Source organism: Lemur catta, chromosome 1 (assembly GCF_020740605.2).
Source record: "Lemur catta isolate mLemCat1 chromosome 1, mLemCat1.pri, whole genome shotgun sequence".
Lineage (NCBI taxonomy): Eukaryota > Metazoa > Chordata > Mammalia > Primates > Lemuridae > Lemur > Lemur catta.
The window spans coordinates 104,834,355-104,847,837 of record NC_059128.1 but is presented as its reverse complement, the minus strand read 5'-3'; the positions used below and the strand labels follow the sequence as shown (position 1 = coordinate 104,847,837).

The 13,483-nt window shown below is 38.9% G+C and overlaps 1 protein-coding gene across 4 annotated transcripts in view; it reads right to left on the bottom strand.

Moving 5' to 3' along the window:
• The window catches only part of PEAK1 (pseudopodium enriched atypical kinase 1), a 253,250-nt gene that overhangs the window by 49,629 nt on the left and 190,138 nt on the right, over window positions 1-13,483 (bottom strand). For all 4 annotated transcript variants that reach the window (XM_045532723.1, XM_045532711.1, XM_045532740.1 and 1 more), the window contains one exon: window positions 4,233-7,502. In XM_045532723.1, the coding sequence (XP_045388679.1) occupies window positions 4,233-7,384 (3,152 nt within the window). In that variant the 5' untranslated portion in view covers window positions 7,385-7,502. The remainder of the gene's footprint in view (window positions 1-4,232; window positions 7,503-13,483) is intronic.

Here is a 13,483-nt window from a genome sequence, read left to right as displayed (position 1 = left end):
GTGTTTTTCTTTGAGATGACTACCATACTTTCGTATGCAGCAGAAGTACTCTATGTGTACTTCTCATTTCATCACACAGAATTTTAAAAAAACAGAAGCACTCAGGGGTTGAGATTTAATAAAATTTCAAGGACATTCTAAAGTAAAATTGGATTTTTTAAAAACTCCCACTACGACATGGTGCCATGGCTTTGATGTGTGCTAAGGTGCAAGTACTTTCACCCACTACTGTTTTTACACCATCAGTGCAAATGTCAACACAGTGAAAAAGACAAATGTCTTAGTATTACTATGAAAACAGTGACCTTTGTATGGTCACTATTTGAGCTTACATGGTCCATAGTTTAAGAATCACTGGACTATTTTTTAAATTAAGTTTAAAACAATTTTAAATGACAAATAATAACTATATATATTTGTGGGGTACAATGTGATGTTTTGATATATGTATATGTTGTAGAAAGAATAAATAAAGCTAATTAACATGTCCATCACCTCATCTACTTATTTTATTGTGCTGAGAACATTTAAAATCTACTCTTTTAGCAATTTCGAAATATGTTAAAATGTTATTATTAACTATAGTCACCATGCTGTACAATAGATCACTAAAACTTTTTTTTCTGAGACAGAGTCTCACTCTGTCACCCAGGCTAGAGAGCTATGGCGTTAGCCCAGCTCACAGCAACCTCAAACTCCTGAGCTCAAGTGATCCTCCTGCCTCAGCCTCCCAAGTAGCTGGGATTACAGGAGCATGCCACCACGCCTGGATAATTTTTCTATTTTTGGTAGAGACCGGGTCTCACTCTTGCTCAGGCTGATCTCAAACTCCTGAGCTCAAGTGATCCTCCTGCCTCGGCCTCTCAGAGTGCTAGGATTACAGGCATGCGCCACCGTGCTCTGCCCGGCCCGATCACGAAAACTTATTTCTCCTTTCTAAGTGAAACTTTGTACCCTTTGACCAACATCTCCTCTCTCGTTGTCCCCCACCCACCCGCCCCGCCCAGCCTCTGGGAACTACCATTCTAGTGTCTCCTTCTATGAGTTTGAATTTTTTAGATCCACTGGACTATTCATTACCCTTTTCTAGCCACATGTCCTGCTCTGTTTGCCATCATTTTCATCTCTGTGACTTTCATATGTTGTTCCTTTTGCCTGCATTGTCTTTTCCAACCAGGTGGCAAAATCCTTTTTGTCTTTTAAGATCTGGTTTGGATTTCATTCCTGAGAAGTTTATGTCAAGCTGATTTAATCACTGTCTTTTGTGCTTCTGTATCTCTGCACATCGTTTTAAAATTTATCACACTGACGGCAGAGGGGCTACTAACATTTTAAAGCACCCAGTATGTGCCAGACTAAGCTTTGTACATATTTCCTAATTTAATTTTCTAATTAATTCTATGTGATAGGTATGATTATAGCCCTATATGGACCAGACAGAAAGCCAAAAGTGAAGTCAAACCCAGGCCCATTATTTCAGCATAACCTTTCTTCCTATTTGTTCCAGGGCCTGTGGCAAAGTTATTCAATTTTTGTCTCCTGAATGGTCAAATAAATGAACTTAGTAACTATCTAATCCCATAATGAAAGGCCCTATAATGTTCCTCATCTTTCAGAGCCTGAGGTCTGGCCTTCAGTACAGTATTTTTTCATTCTTCATTCCTTATGTACAGTTTAACTTTGAAATCTTCATTTACTTATAGAAAAACTATTTTCATTTCTTTCAGCGTGTGTTCCCAGCCTGGGATGGTAATTTAATGGTCACTCTGCCATCAAGCCTGAAACATAAATGTTGACATTTGATAGTAATGTTTTTCCTCTCAAAGTTGCTTCAAGTAAATACCAATAGTGTATTCAAGTAAATGAGGTAATTATTAAACAAGCAAATGGTGTATATTTTTCAATATGTGTATTCATGTTTTAAACTTTTCAAACATTTTTTTAAAAAAACCTATTGAGCACCTGTTTTTCTGCTTAGTCTGGGACACTGTGAAACGTGAAAATCCCAACGTGCTTCAAAGAAAAACCTGATACCTCAATCACTGCTTTCTTAGACAGCACGGAGCTTCAGAAGGTGGTGAGGCGAGCTCTTCTAACATGTGGCCCGAGGACCAGCAGCATCAGAATCACCTGGGAACTTGTTAGAAGTGCAAATTATCAGGACCCACCCAAAACCTACTGAAGCAAAAACTCTGGGGTGGGGCCCAACACTCTGTGTTTTAACAGCCCTCTGGTTGATTGCGAAATGGTCAGATTTGAGAACCAACAGAGCAAATCAACTGTGTCATTTGAATTTACGGATCTTACGTATAAAAAAACTGGTAACTTTTGGAAGATATGACTAGTCCAGGTATAACCAAATCTGTGAAAATATAAACTGTATAGTAAGGGATCCGACATGCCCAGCGTGTGGGCTGCGCTTAAGCACATATACAGTGGCGTGCAGCCAAAGGAGAGAGTTTCATTCCACAGAAAAGAGGCTGAATAATTTCTTGGTTCTGCCTTCCAGGGTGTGGAGAAATATGCCACCCCAGCCGTCCTTAATTAGGAGTAAACCCATTTATTGAACTGTAAAAACTATCTGCCATTCCCTCCTGGATAACTCCAACCGTGTGCTGTTTAAATTGCCTCTTTTCTAAATAAAACAGTAACCTGCAATAGATGCATTTTCTTACTACTGAAGTACAACATTCTGTCATTAAGTACACTACCATGGAATACAACATTCAACTACCAATGACAAGCCTACTCTTTCTATGAATATATTACCACTATTCTAGTTGCTTTGTTATTACATGGATTTAAGGAAAACAGGGACTTGCTAGCATTTTGACAATTATTTGGAGATATGTAAAAAGCTCATTTTAGTAAAGAATATATTAAAAAAAACTTCTAGCATTTTTTTCTAGGATCAGTGAAGGCATTAAGTGTTCACTTTGTTTTTTATTATACTTTTCTAAAGAAAAACTGGTGAGAGAATCTGCCCTGTCAGATTTGCTATGTTTTCAGGAGAGGTGGCCAGGCCAGGTAGAGAAGGTTTATTATAAGTCAGGAGGGAGGAGAACTCAGAATCAGATAAATGGAGTACTCAGGTCATATCCTTGTTTAAGAATAAAAAGGACAGGAAGCATAAGGAAATCATCCTATTTGTCACAAACTTTGATTAAAAAAAATTTCCTTGTTTTTATTGGTAGTTAACTAATTTTGTTTATAGTACAAATGAGAAAGAAAAACTTAGCCTTCCTAAACATAAATGTTTATTTGAATGATTACAAGTGAAAATATAACAATTTTGTTTGATCTTGTGTTCATCAACAATGGAACATTATAGGAGAAATACAAACTTATAGTGAGACAGATTAGGGTTTTAATTCCATCTCTGACAAGTACTAGCTTTGTGGCTCTGGCCAATTCTGCTCTGATTTTCAGTTTCCTCATCTGAAGAATATAGTCAATTTATAAGATTTTATAAGAACTTAAGATAAATATTTATCATATGCCTTATACAGAGTAAGTGATCAATAAATCTTTATTAAGGTATTAAAGAAAACTAATGTCTAGTGAACTGATGTGGGTACACAATATCCTTAGCTGAACTGAGGATTATACCACTGGGTCTCAACTCAATAACCAATTTCTCCTATTTCACCTACATGTTAAATAACTGTAAACTGTGTGCTCCCTATTCCTCATTTTTTCCAAAACACATGGAAGGAAGACAGGAAGAGACAGCATTAAAAAAACAAATACTCCTTTAAAATAAGTAATGCATATAGAGATAACACTTTGGTAAAAGCCAAAAAGAATTGCTTGAAGAACTTTATTTCATTTACAGTGAGGGAAGAGTGTTATTTCTTTTATAACGAGGTAAAGAACATTTGTTCATTTGATCCTGTTTCTTCCTCACACTATCACAGCATTTCAAAACAACATATTATTCATTGCTAGTCAGGGATTATGGATTTGCTTTTCTATGTTAAAGCCCCTCTGCGTTCACCAGAATGCAGTAGGCTACTTTAGCCAAAGATTCAGGGCTATAAACCTTGTTCAGTGCAATAAGATCACTTTAATACTATTCTAATCTTGGAATGCAGTTATAAAGATAGATGATAGCCACAGAGTGCTACTTATAAACAGAAATAGCTCTTAGGTAATCCTAAAAATATAAAAAACTTACTACCTGAAAATGCATTTAAAAAAATTCCCATATGCTGCCACTTTATTTTACATACCTGAGAATTTTTTTAGGAATCTGTGATGGAGAAGAATGATTCCTTTTCTTCTTCTCCTCTGAGTCTGGCAGTAATGCATCCTCTGTCCTACCCTTCTCCGTGACTGCTGTCTGGTCTGCCCCACCCTTGCTCTGATCCACGTTGAGCTGGCCTTGGGCAGGGTCACACCTGTACATGAAGACAATGGCTGGTTTCTCACTGGACTCTCCTTTTGCCTCTGTAAACCAGTGATGCCGCTGAACTGGAGGAGGAGGCAGCATGTGGATGACTGTGCCATCCAGGCCCACCAGTTTTCCCTTCTCTCGCTCCTTTTCTTTGTCATCCTCTTCATCCGTTTTCCGGCGGCGGAAGAAGCTTTTAAACGATATCCAGCGCTTAGGCTTTGCATCGGCTGCCCGCCTGCTACCTTCAGAATGCAAAACTGATTCGGCTTCTGTTGATCTGGCAGGGCTGGTTGGCTTGGTCCAGTTGGTGAAATGCCTCTGCAAAAGGTTACTTGCATGGTAAGGAGAGGAAGTAGAGCGTGGTGGGGGAAAAGGAGGTGGTGGCTCACTTTGGAGGTTAGTCACTAATTTGGAGGGAGGGGAGGCGACTGGTTTTGTGAATGGATCTTTCTGTACTTTGGTGGTAGGACTTTCTATGGTCTGAGGTGCTTCAGCTTCACCACTAGACTGAGATGTAAAGAGAGATTTGGGCCGGGCTGGTGTACTCTTCAGTGTACCCTTACCATCATCGGCATCTGGAGGAATGGCGTAGAGCTCTTCTACACTGCAAACTTTAGGGCCAGACTGAGGTGTTTCTGGAGGAGACTGTGGTGGCTGGATGGAAGCCACGATCTGAGAAAGCACTGTGCTTGCTTTCTCCCTCGTGCTGCTGCTGCCACCACTGCCCACCATCTGAGACTCCTGAACGCCTTCTGTTTTGGCCGTAGGCTCCTGAGTGGTTCTCTGCATCTTTGCTGGGGAGCTGTGGCTGGAACTATAGCTTCTCTGTGGTGAAGACTGACCTCTGTTGAGACAGTTGTTAAACTCCTGAACCTTCTGAGCCACTGAGCCCCTTTTACGCTCTGTGCTGTTTGAAACCCCTTTAGGTTGGGGACATTCAGTGGGTTTGCTAGTGGTGTTATCAGACACTTTGCTTTCAGTTTCTATTTCTTCATAGGTATGGCTTATTACACTTGTGGTTTTTTCCTTCACTGAGAGTTCTCCACTTGTTCCCAGAAAACTTTTATAGATGGCTAGATTGTCATATGCATTTGGATTGATAACAATGGGAACTTTGATAGCATTTTTGGAACTTCGAGCGTAAGTGGGCTCATCATGAATGATAATTGGAAAAGGTGGCATACCAGCATTGTTGTAACTATTAAATTTTATCTCAGACAAATTAGGGGACTTAACGGAGATGGTTTTGGAGGAAATGTTTGTAGCTGTGGGTGAAGTAGGTGCTGATTTGTGACAGTTTTTCCTTGGAGGGACATTTGGTCCAGTTCTCCCAGTAACTAATTCCACTTTAGGTATCTTTTGTCGTGGACTGGTGCTGGAAGTCCATACTTCCTGGTATCGGATTGCACTGGATTTTTGGAAATGGGCACTTACTTGTCCTGGTGTCAATGCAGGTGATGTCACTGGAGAGTTTGGAGTAGAAGATGAGCTTTTCGTCTTGGGGCTGTTAACAGGGCCCTCGAGGCGCTCACTGGCCATGGCTGCCGACACATCCACGACGGTATACGGCTTGCACAACGGCTGTTCCAGATTCACAACTCGGTAGGGCTTTGCTTGTTCTTCCACAGGGACGAGGTTTATGGTTACTGCTTGCCCAGCAATATCTGTAGAGGTTTTACTTTCTTGCTTCTCAGTTTGTACAGCAATCTTGCCATCTTTCTCTTCTAATCGGAGAGCAAGGACTGCTTTGTGTGTCTCTGGAACTTTTATTGAGCTTTTGGAAGCTTGTGATGAGTCCTTCTCCTGATTACCAGAGAGACTTTCATAATTGGGCTCAATTTCCTTCACATCCTTAGAATCTCCTGGGTTGCTAGGAGATATCCCCCCATTACAAATCTTCTGGGATAAACTACTGGCTGTCTCAGAACGTGATTCTTCTGTTAGAGAAGAGTCTGGTGATGTGGAGTCAGAAGACACCATGCTCTGAATGCTTCCTTGTCCATAAGAGACCACAGAATTTTCCTCATAACCATTCAGTATTTCGTCATAGCTGTCATCATAGTCTACAGCACAGATCCTCTGCAGAGACTTATTTCGCAGGGGGACAGTATTCCATTTTTTGTCCACAAAGAATCGAACAGGAGACAAAGTGTTTGCCCTAAAGTTGGCAAAGCGAGGTTGCCCTCTCATGCGAATCTCCATGGCCAACAGCTCTTCATCACTCTCATCCCAGCTCTCATGCTCCTCCTCCATGTTACTGAAAAGTACATCTTCTTCACTCTCCTCACCACTGGAAAACTCTGGGTAACAGAACCGGCCCCCTTCATTACTGATCACTTCTGTGCTCCCACTCAGAATGACATGCTTGCCCTGAGTATCCTTCATGCTGCCTAGCATGCAACTTGGTGGAAGCTTCCTTTCCAGCGATCGTTTGTAGCAATCGTTTATTCTTCCTAAGAATGTTTCTCTGGAGTTTGTTTCATTTCCTCTTATCTGAGTGGTGGTATCCAAACCTGCTATCTCCTTTAACACTTCAGTGAGTCCATTATTGTTATTTGATATCTTCTTTGCACTATCATTATTGTCATAAGGCTTAGGAACGTGGCTAAATCCTTCAACATCATCTTCATTATTATTGTTGAGTGGTTTCTGACTCAAAGCAGTTCTGTTTCGGTTCCACCCTATGATGACAGGTTTGTTCTCACAGTGTTCTTGGATGCTAAGCTCACCACATACACTTTGTCCATCTGCCACCATCATAGTGGGTTTCACAGCTATAGTGGGTTTTTTAGCCACAGGAGGCCGGATATTTCCGGTGTTCCGGATGCGGTGGTTGTTACTGTGATTGGCATTAGTTTTCACATTGCCATGGGTGATGGGTGCCTTCTCGGGGTCTGGGGGGAGCTGATGCAAGCTTTTAGGTTGAAAACAATTCTTGCATTCACCAGGTTTCCAAACGTGTTCAGTAAAGGTGTTACAAGCAGACATTTTAAAAAATAGAACTTCACAGACAATGCTTTTCTTTCAGTGCATGACAAAATTTTTGTCCATTAGTTTTCGCCTCTCCTATGTGTTATAGCAGCTCTTCCAAGTATGATCAATCTGTCTGTAGGGGAAAAAAAAAGAAAAAAAAATCTGAATGAAAAAGGCACTATGAGGCTTACCATTGTGAATGACTTGAAAAAACTAGCTCTATTCCTAAACTTTTCCTTAAATTAAAAGATTGAGAGATAAACTAATTTGGATACTTCATAATCTTCCTTTAGCCAATCAGCATCTTGGAAAGTTAGCCTTTTAATCTTAATTTTATACACTCTTATCAAACCATACATAATCTTTGGCTTGATGTCTCTGTGGCAACGAACTGTGACCTTTCCCTCCTGGAAATGCCTTTGATATTGTTCTTTTTGTTATCCACCAATCCCTCCAATACTTCTTAGTCCTCTATAAGTTCCTCTTCTTCCACCTACCCTTGAAATTTTAGATATTTCATAGACTCCTCAAACTGACTGCATTCAAAATGAATCCTCTGGCTACCCCTGTTCAAACTCCAAGAAACTTACTCCTTTAACCAGCCCTCCTCCACACCCCAGGCCACCTTCTTACTTTTCCTTTATCCTATATTTTAGTTAATGTCATCGCCATCCACCTAGACAGCTAAGCTTCAACCTTCACACCATTCTTGGCACTTCTAACTCCAAATCTTACTAACTCCCTAAGTTAGTCTTGTCAATTTTATGTCATTACATTTTACTGGAACCTATTCTTGCCATTACCAGACACTGCTAGTAGTTCAGATACTCACTATCTCTTCCCCAGATTATTGTGACAGCTGAAAACTGATCTCCATGCCTACAGTTTCTTCCCATTCCAATCCATCCTCTCTACCCTTGCTATTCAAAGTGTGTTTCTCAGATCGGGAGTACCAGACTCACCTGAGAACTTGTTAGAAATGCAGTTATCTTAGGTCCAAACCCAGTCCTACTGGATCAGATTTTGTATTTTAATGAGATTCTCAGATGATTCCACTGTTCTATACCTCCACCAGATTTAACTTTCTAAAATGCTAATATGACCATTTTATTAACTATCTTAAAAACTATACTGTAGCTCAATCTTACCTAATGCATTGGCTCCCAAATGTCAGTGTGCAGCCTGGGGTTTGCCAGCTAAATAAGAACCACCTGGGGAACTACTTCAGACTTGCCTACTCAATCTCTGGTGGAAGAATCCAGGAATCTGAACTGTAACAAGTTCTCCAGGTATGCTCAGTGAGGTATTAGGACCTCTGAGGATGGAATCCAACCCCCTTAGCCTTATGATATGGTTCTTGCCTCCCTTCTAGCGTCGTGTCTTGAAAATCAACTAGCCTCATCATACTCTCAATCCCACTGGGTTACTCATTTCTCCTTAGTATTATCAAAGTCTTTTAGACACACCTGCTTGAGCAAGTGCTCTCAGTTTTAATCATCTGTGTCCCCATTAGTTTTTGAGCTCCTTTAAGGTAAGGGCTATATCTTATTCATCTCTATATGTCTAACATGAGGAGCCGAATAAACATTAGTTGATGAAATGTGCTGGTTTTAAGGTTTGTTTAAAACCATGAATCTTGTGTCTCTCTCTCTCACGTCTTAGGCACATAGCTGCAGACCTTCCCACAGAACACTACAGTCCTACGTTTCTACTTTGAATATTATAATAAAGTTGGCAGTAGGCTTGTAAGAACTATTTTAATAGCTGGAAAGTTTACCTTTATTCATATACAACGACAGAGATATGATCCTTACTTTGGTCAGAAATCCAGCCTTTTTGCCAACTTTCAATATGTTTCTATGGAATGAAAATATTTTCTTTAGCTAATATATACAAAGTGAAGTCCCTCATAAACAATACTTATAAAGCACTCTGCCTTAGTGGAAGCAGCACAGACTTAACGACCAAAGAGGTTCACACAGAAAGTTCATCGACTGAATAAGGCTAAAATACATTCTTTGAGTATTTGAAGACATTTATTTACTCTTTCAGATATTCTAAAAGTTATATCCCTTAGTTGATAAAACCATTTCCTGCTAGTCTGAGACTTTAACCTTGCGAGAGAGAGAGAGAGAGAGAGAGAGAGAGAGAGAGAGAGAGAGAGAGAGAGAGAGAGAAAGTAGCATAAAATTAAGCTGAAAAGGAGAGCAGGGGCCAGATCACACAGGGCCTTTTAGGCTTTTAAAGATTATGCAGTTTATCCTAAGAGCAGTGGGAAGCCACTGAAGGGTTTTGAACAGGGGAAACAACATAATCCAATTTGCATTTTAAAAAGACGGCTCTGACCAAAAAACATGAACTACTTAGCTATATAAATCTAATAAAATATGTGTAAAATCTAAAATCTATATATGAAAAACTACAAAACACTGATAGATGGGGAAGGGCAGAAGAGAGGGGAGAGGTAAGCAAATTACAGCATATAGGCCAGTTCTAGCTTGTCCCTATTTTTGTATCTGAAGCTAAGGATGCTTTTTATATTTTTAAATGGTTGAAAAAAAATCAAAAGCAGAATAATATTTTCTGACAAGTGAAAATTATATGAAATTCAAATTTAAGTGACCACAAATAAAGCTCTATTGGAACACCGGTCACATTCATTTGTTTACATATTGCCTATGGTGGCTTTTGTGCTACAATGGAGACATGAGTAGCTATGACAGAGACTGTGGCACTCTTACTGCTTTGCAGTGCTTTTTGGCACTCTACAAATTGCAGTATTTCCACTGGTACATGTACACCTATGTGAAAAGATATTTTTCAAAGATAAAATATGTAAAATTCCATTATAGATATGCATTAACAAATGAATATTTATAATTGACTTTACTGAAGCACTAACTTTGAACACTAATTAAGCAAAATGTTATTCTTCTATGAAAGAAAGAATTTCATTCTTTTTACTAGATCTGTGTTACAAAATATCGTAGTTAATTATATTTTGAATTTTATAAAAAATTATAGAAATTTGTCTTTTCTGTTGTTATAAAAGTACCTAAATAATATCTTTCCCTTTGTCTTTTGCCTAAAAAACCTAAAATATTTGCTATCTGGTCCTTTGCAGAAAAAGTTTGCTAACCCCTCACATAAATCAGAACAGGATAGTGACTTGAGTCCAGAAATAGACCCACATAAGTATAGACAGCTGATTTTTGAAAACAGTAAAAAAGATAATCTTGTCAACAGATGGTGTTGGAACAATTGTATCCCTATAGGCAACAAAATGAGTCTCAATCTATACCTCACACCATACTCAAAAGTTAACTCGAAATAGATCATAGATCTAAGTATAAAATATAAAGCTATAAAACTTTTAGAAGAAAACATAGGAGAAAATCTTTGCAACCTTAGGTTATGCAAAGAGTTCTGAGATACAACACCAAAAGTATGATTTATAAAAGAACAAATTAATAAATCTGGACTTCATCAAAATTAAAAATGTTTTCTCTGCCAAGGATACCAATAAGAGAATGAAGACAAGCCACAGATGAGGAGAAGTGTTTTGCCAAGTACATATCTGAAAAAGGACTTTGTATCTAGAATATATAAAAAAACTTTCAAAGCTCAAAAAAAAAAAAAAAAGAAAAACCAGGTAAAAGATTTGAGTAGACACTTCAAAGATATACAGATTGCATATAAGCATACATGAAAGACTCTAAATATCATTACTCACAAAGAAATGCAAATTAAAACTGAGCTACAACTACATGTTTACAAGAATGGTTAAAACAAAATTAAAATAAAAACAAAAACTGGTGCTGGTGAGGATGTCAAGCAATTGGAACTCTCATATATTGCTGGTGGGAAGGCAAATGGTTCATGCACTTTGGAAAGCAGTTTGGCAGTTGCTTATAAAGTTAATCATAAACTTAACCTTGGAACACAGCAATCCCACTCTTAGGTATTTACCCAAGATAAATGAAAACTTTTGTTTACACTAAAACTGGTACATGAAGGTTTATAGTCAAAACTAGAAACAATCCACATGTTGTGTGGTGGTGGTTACATAACTACATGCATTTTTCAAAACTCACTGAACTATTCACTGAAAAAGGTGAATTTTACTATATGTAAATTAAACCTCAATAAATCTGACTTAAAAAAAAAGACAGCTCTGGGTGCTGTGTTGAGAATGGACTGAGGGAGAACAAGACAGCAGGCAAGGAGGCTGCATGAAGGGCTGACTTGGACAAAGTACGATCTGATGAGGATCTGTATTAGTGTGGTGTTAGGGAAGGCAGAGAAAGACAGACGCAGGAATGGCTGCATTTTGGAGACAGCGAGAGGTATTGAGGTTTTGGGTTCATATGTTCAAATGACTTGTGGAGCCATTTACTGAGATGACAACATTGGAGGAGGTGCAACTTGTGGAGGGAAGGCTATGAATCCACATTTTGTCAGCCTGCATATAAGAGAGTAGGCAGTTGGATTTAGGAGTCTGGAACACAGATGAAAATTCTGTAGTTCTCATCTGTTTGGAAATTAACAGTATAGGAATATCTCTGCCAAAAAGAAAATAGAGAGTGAGCTGAGGAGAGGCCTTGGTGGCTGAACCAGGGAGAAGAGGGTAACTCCTCCTCCCAAAAAGTAACAGCCAAGGTGTTATGACACAAAAGCCAGAGGAGGAAATGTCATGAAGGAGGGAAAAGACAACTATTAATATTTCAAATGCTGCTGAAAAGCAATGGAAAATGAAGACTTAAATACTGCCATTGGACTTGGCAATGTAAGCTCATCAGTGGCCTTAGCGTGAACTATTTTGGTGCAGTGGTGCGGAAGGAAACCAGACTGAAGTGAGTTAAAGAGTGAGGTGGTAGAGCAACGGGAGATAATTTTTGGAGAAGTTTAGGCGGTAAGTGGAAGAAAGAAAGAGCTGGGAAGATGGGAGCCCAGAAAGAATTTCCTTATTTTAAGACGGGAGAAACTAGATGATGTTGAATGATAATATTGGGGAAAGACACAGGAGAGTGACAGAGGCTGAAAACAGGAAAAAGAGTGGACAGTCATAAGCCTTAGAATGTTACAACTGAGCAAGTTCCTAGTTAAGTCCTTCTGTTTTATGGACAAGGGAACTGAAGCCTAGAAAAGTGACTTTCCCAAGGCCACATAGTAAATGAGAAAACTCAGAACTGGGACTCTACGCTATACCTAAAAATAATTTGTTTTTGTTTTTAGACGTTTTTTTTTGGTAGACATCTTTTTCTTTTGTTGTATATGCTCACTGTGAAAATTCAGAAAAGCATAAAGAAAGTAGAAACCATGTGAAATCCTATTATTTAGCAGTAACTTCTATTAACAATTTGGGGCAGTTCCTGTCAGTCACCAAGAAATTTTCTTAAAAAGCATTTCCAGTGTACTTGGCACTGCGCAGTAGTGAATACAAAAGAATACAGCTTCTTGGCCTAATATCTTGTTAACCAAGTTAAACTCACCCCTAATAAGAAAGGGATTAAGTCTTCTCTTTGTTAAGTAGTATAGTATATTTTATTTTTCCAAGACTAGTAGAAAAATAGTAAAAATAATTCCCTGCTTTACTTCAGCCAAAAGATGGCTGTTGAGTTGATTAGCAGCTATCACATTATCAATAGAATAGCCAAATGAGATCCACCAGGAACGCAATTAGCTTATACCACTGCTGTGTGCAATAGCAACTCATCTTGGATTTGACATTGGTTCATAGGTTCTGTGTACATCCATATTCATGCTGCTATAAAACCAAGAGATGAACCAAGCAAACACCTTTAGCAAGCACCAGATGGAGCTGCTGTCTAAGCCACCAAACCTTAAATATGAGGGCTTCATTTAAACACTAATTACGCATGGAGACAAAGATGTACACTTAAAGACACTGTCAAAACTATTTTAACTTAGCACAGGCTCACAGAGAGAGAAGCTGTACCAGATGCAGGTCTAGCCAAAGAGCAATCCTTGGGTTTTACTGCCTTTGTGAAATGACTTCAACGGCAAACAATAATAACTAGCAGCTTTCCCTGCACAACACAGACATTTCCCAAACGGGAAACTCTAGTCACCAAAGTTATGCCTGGGAAATGA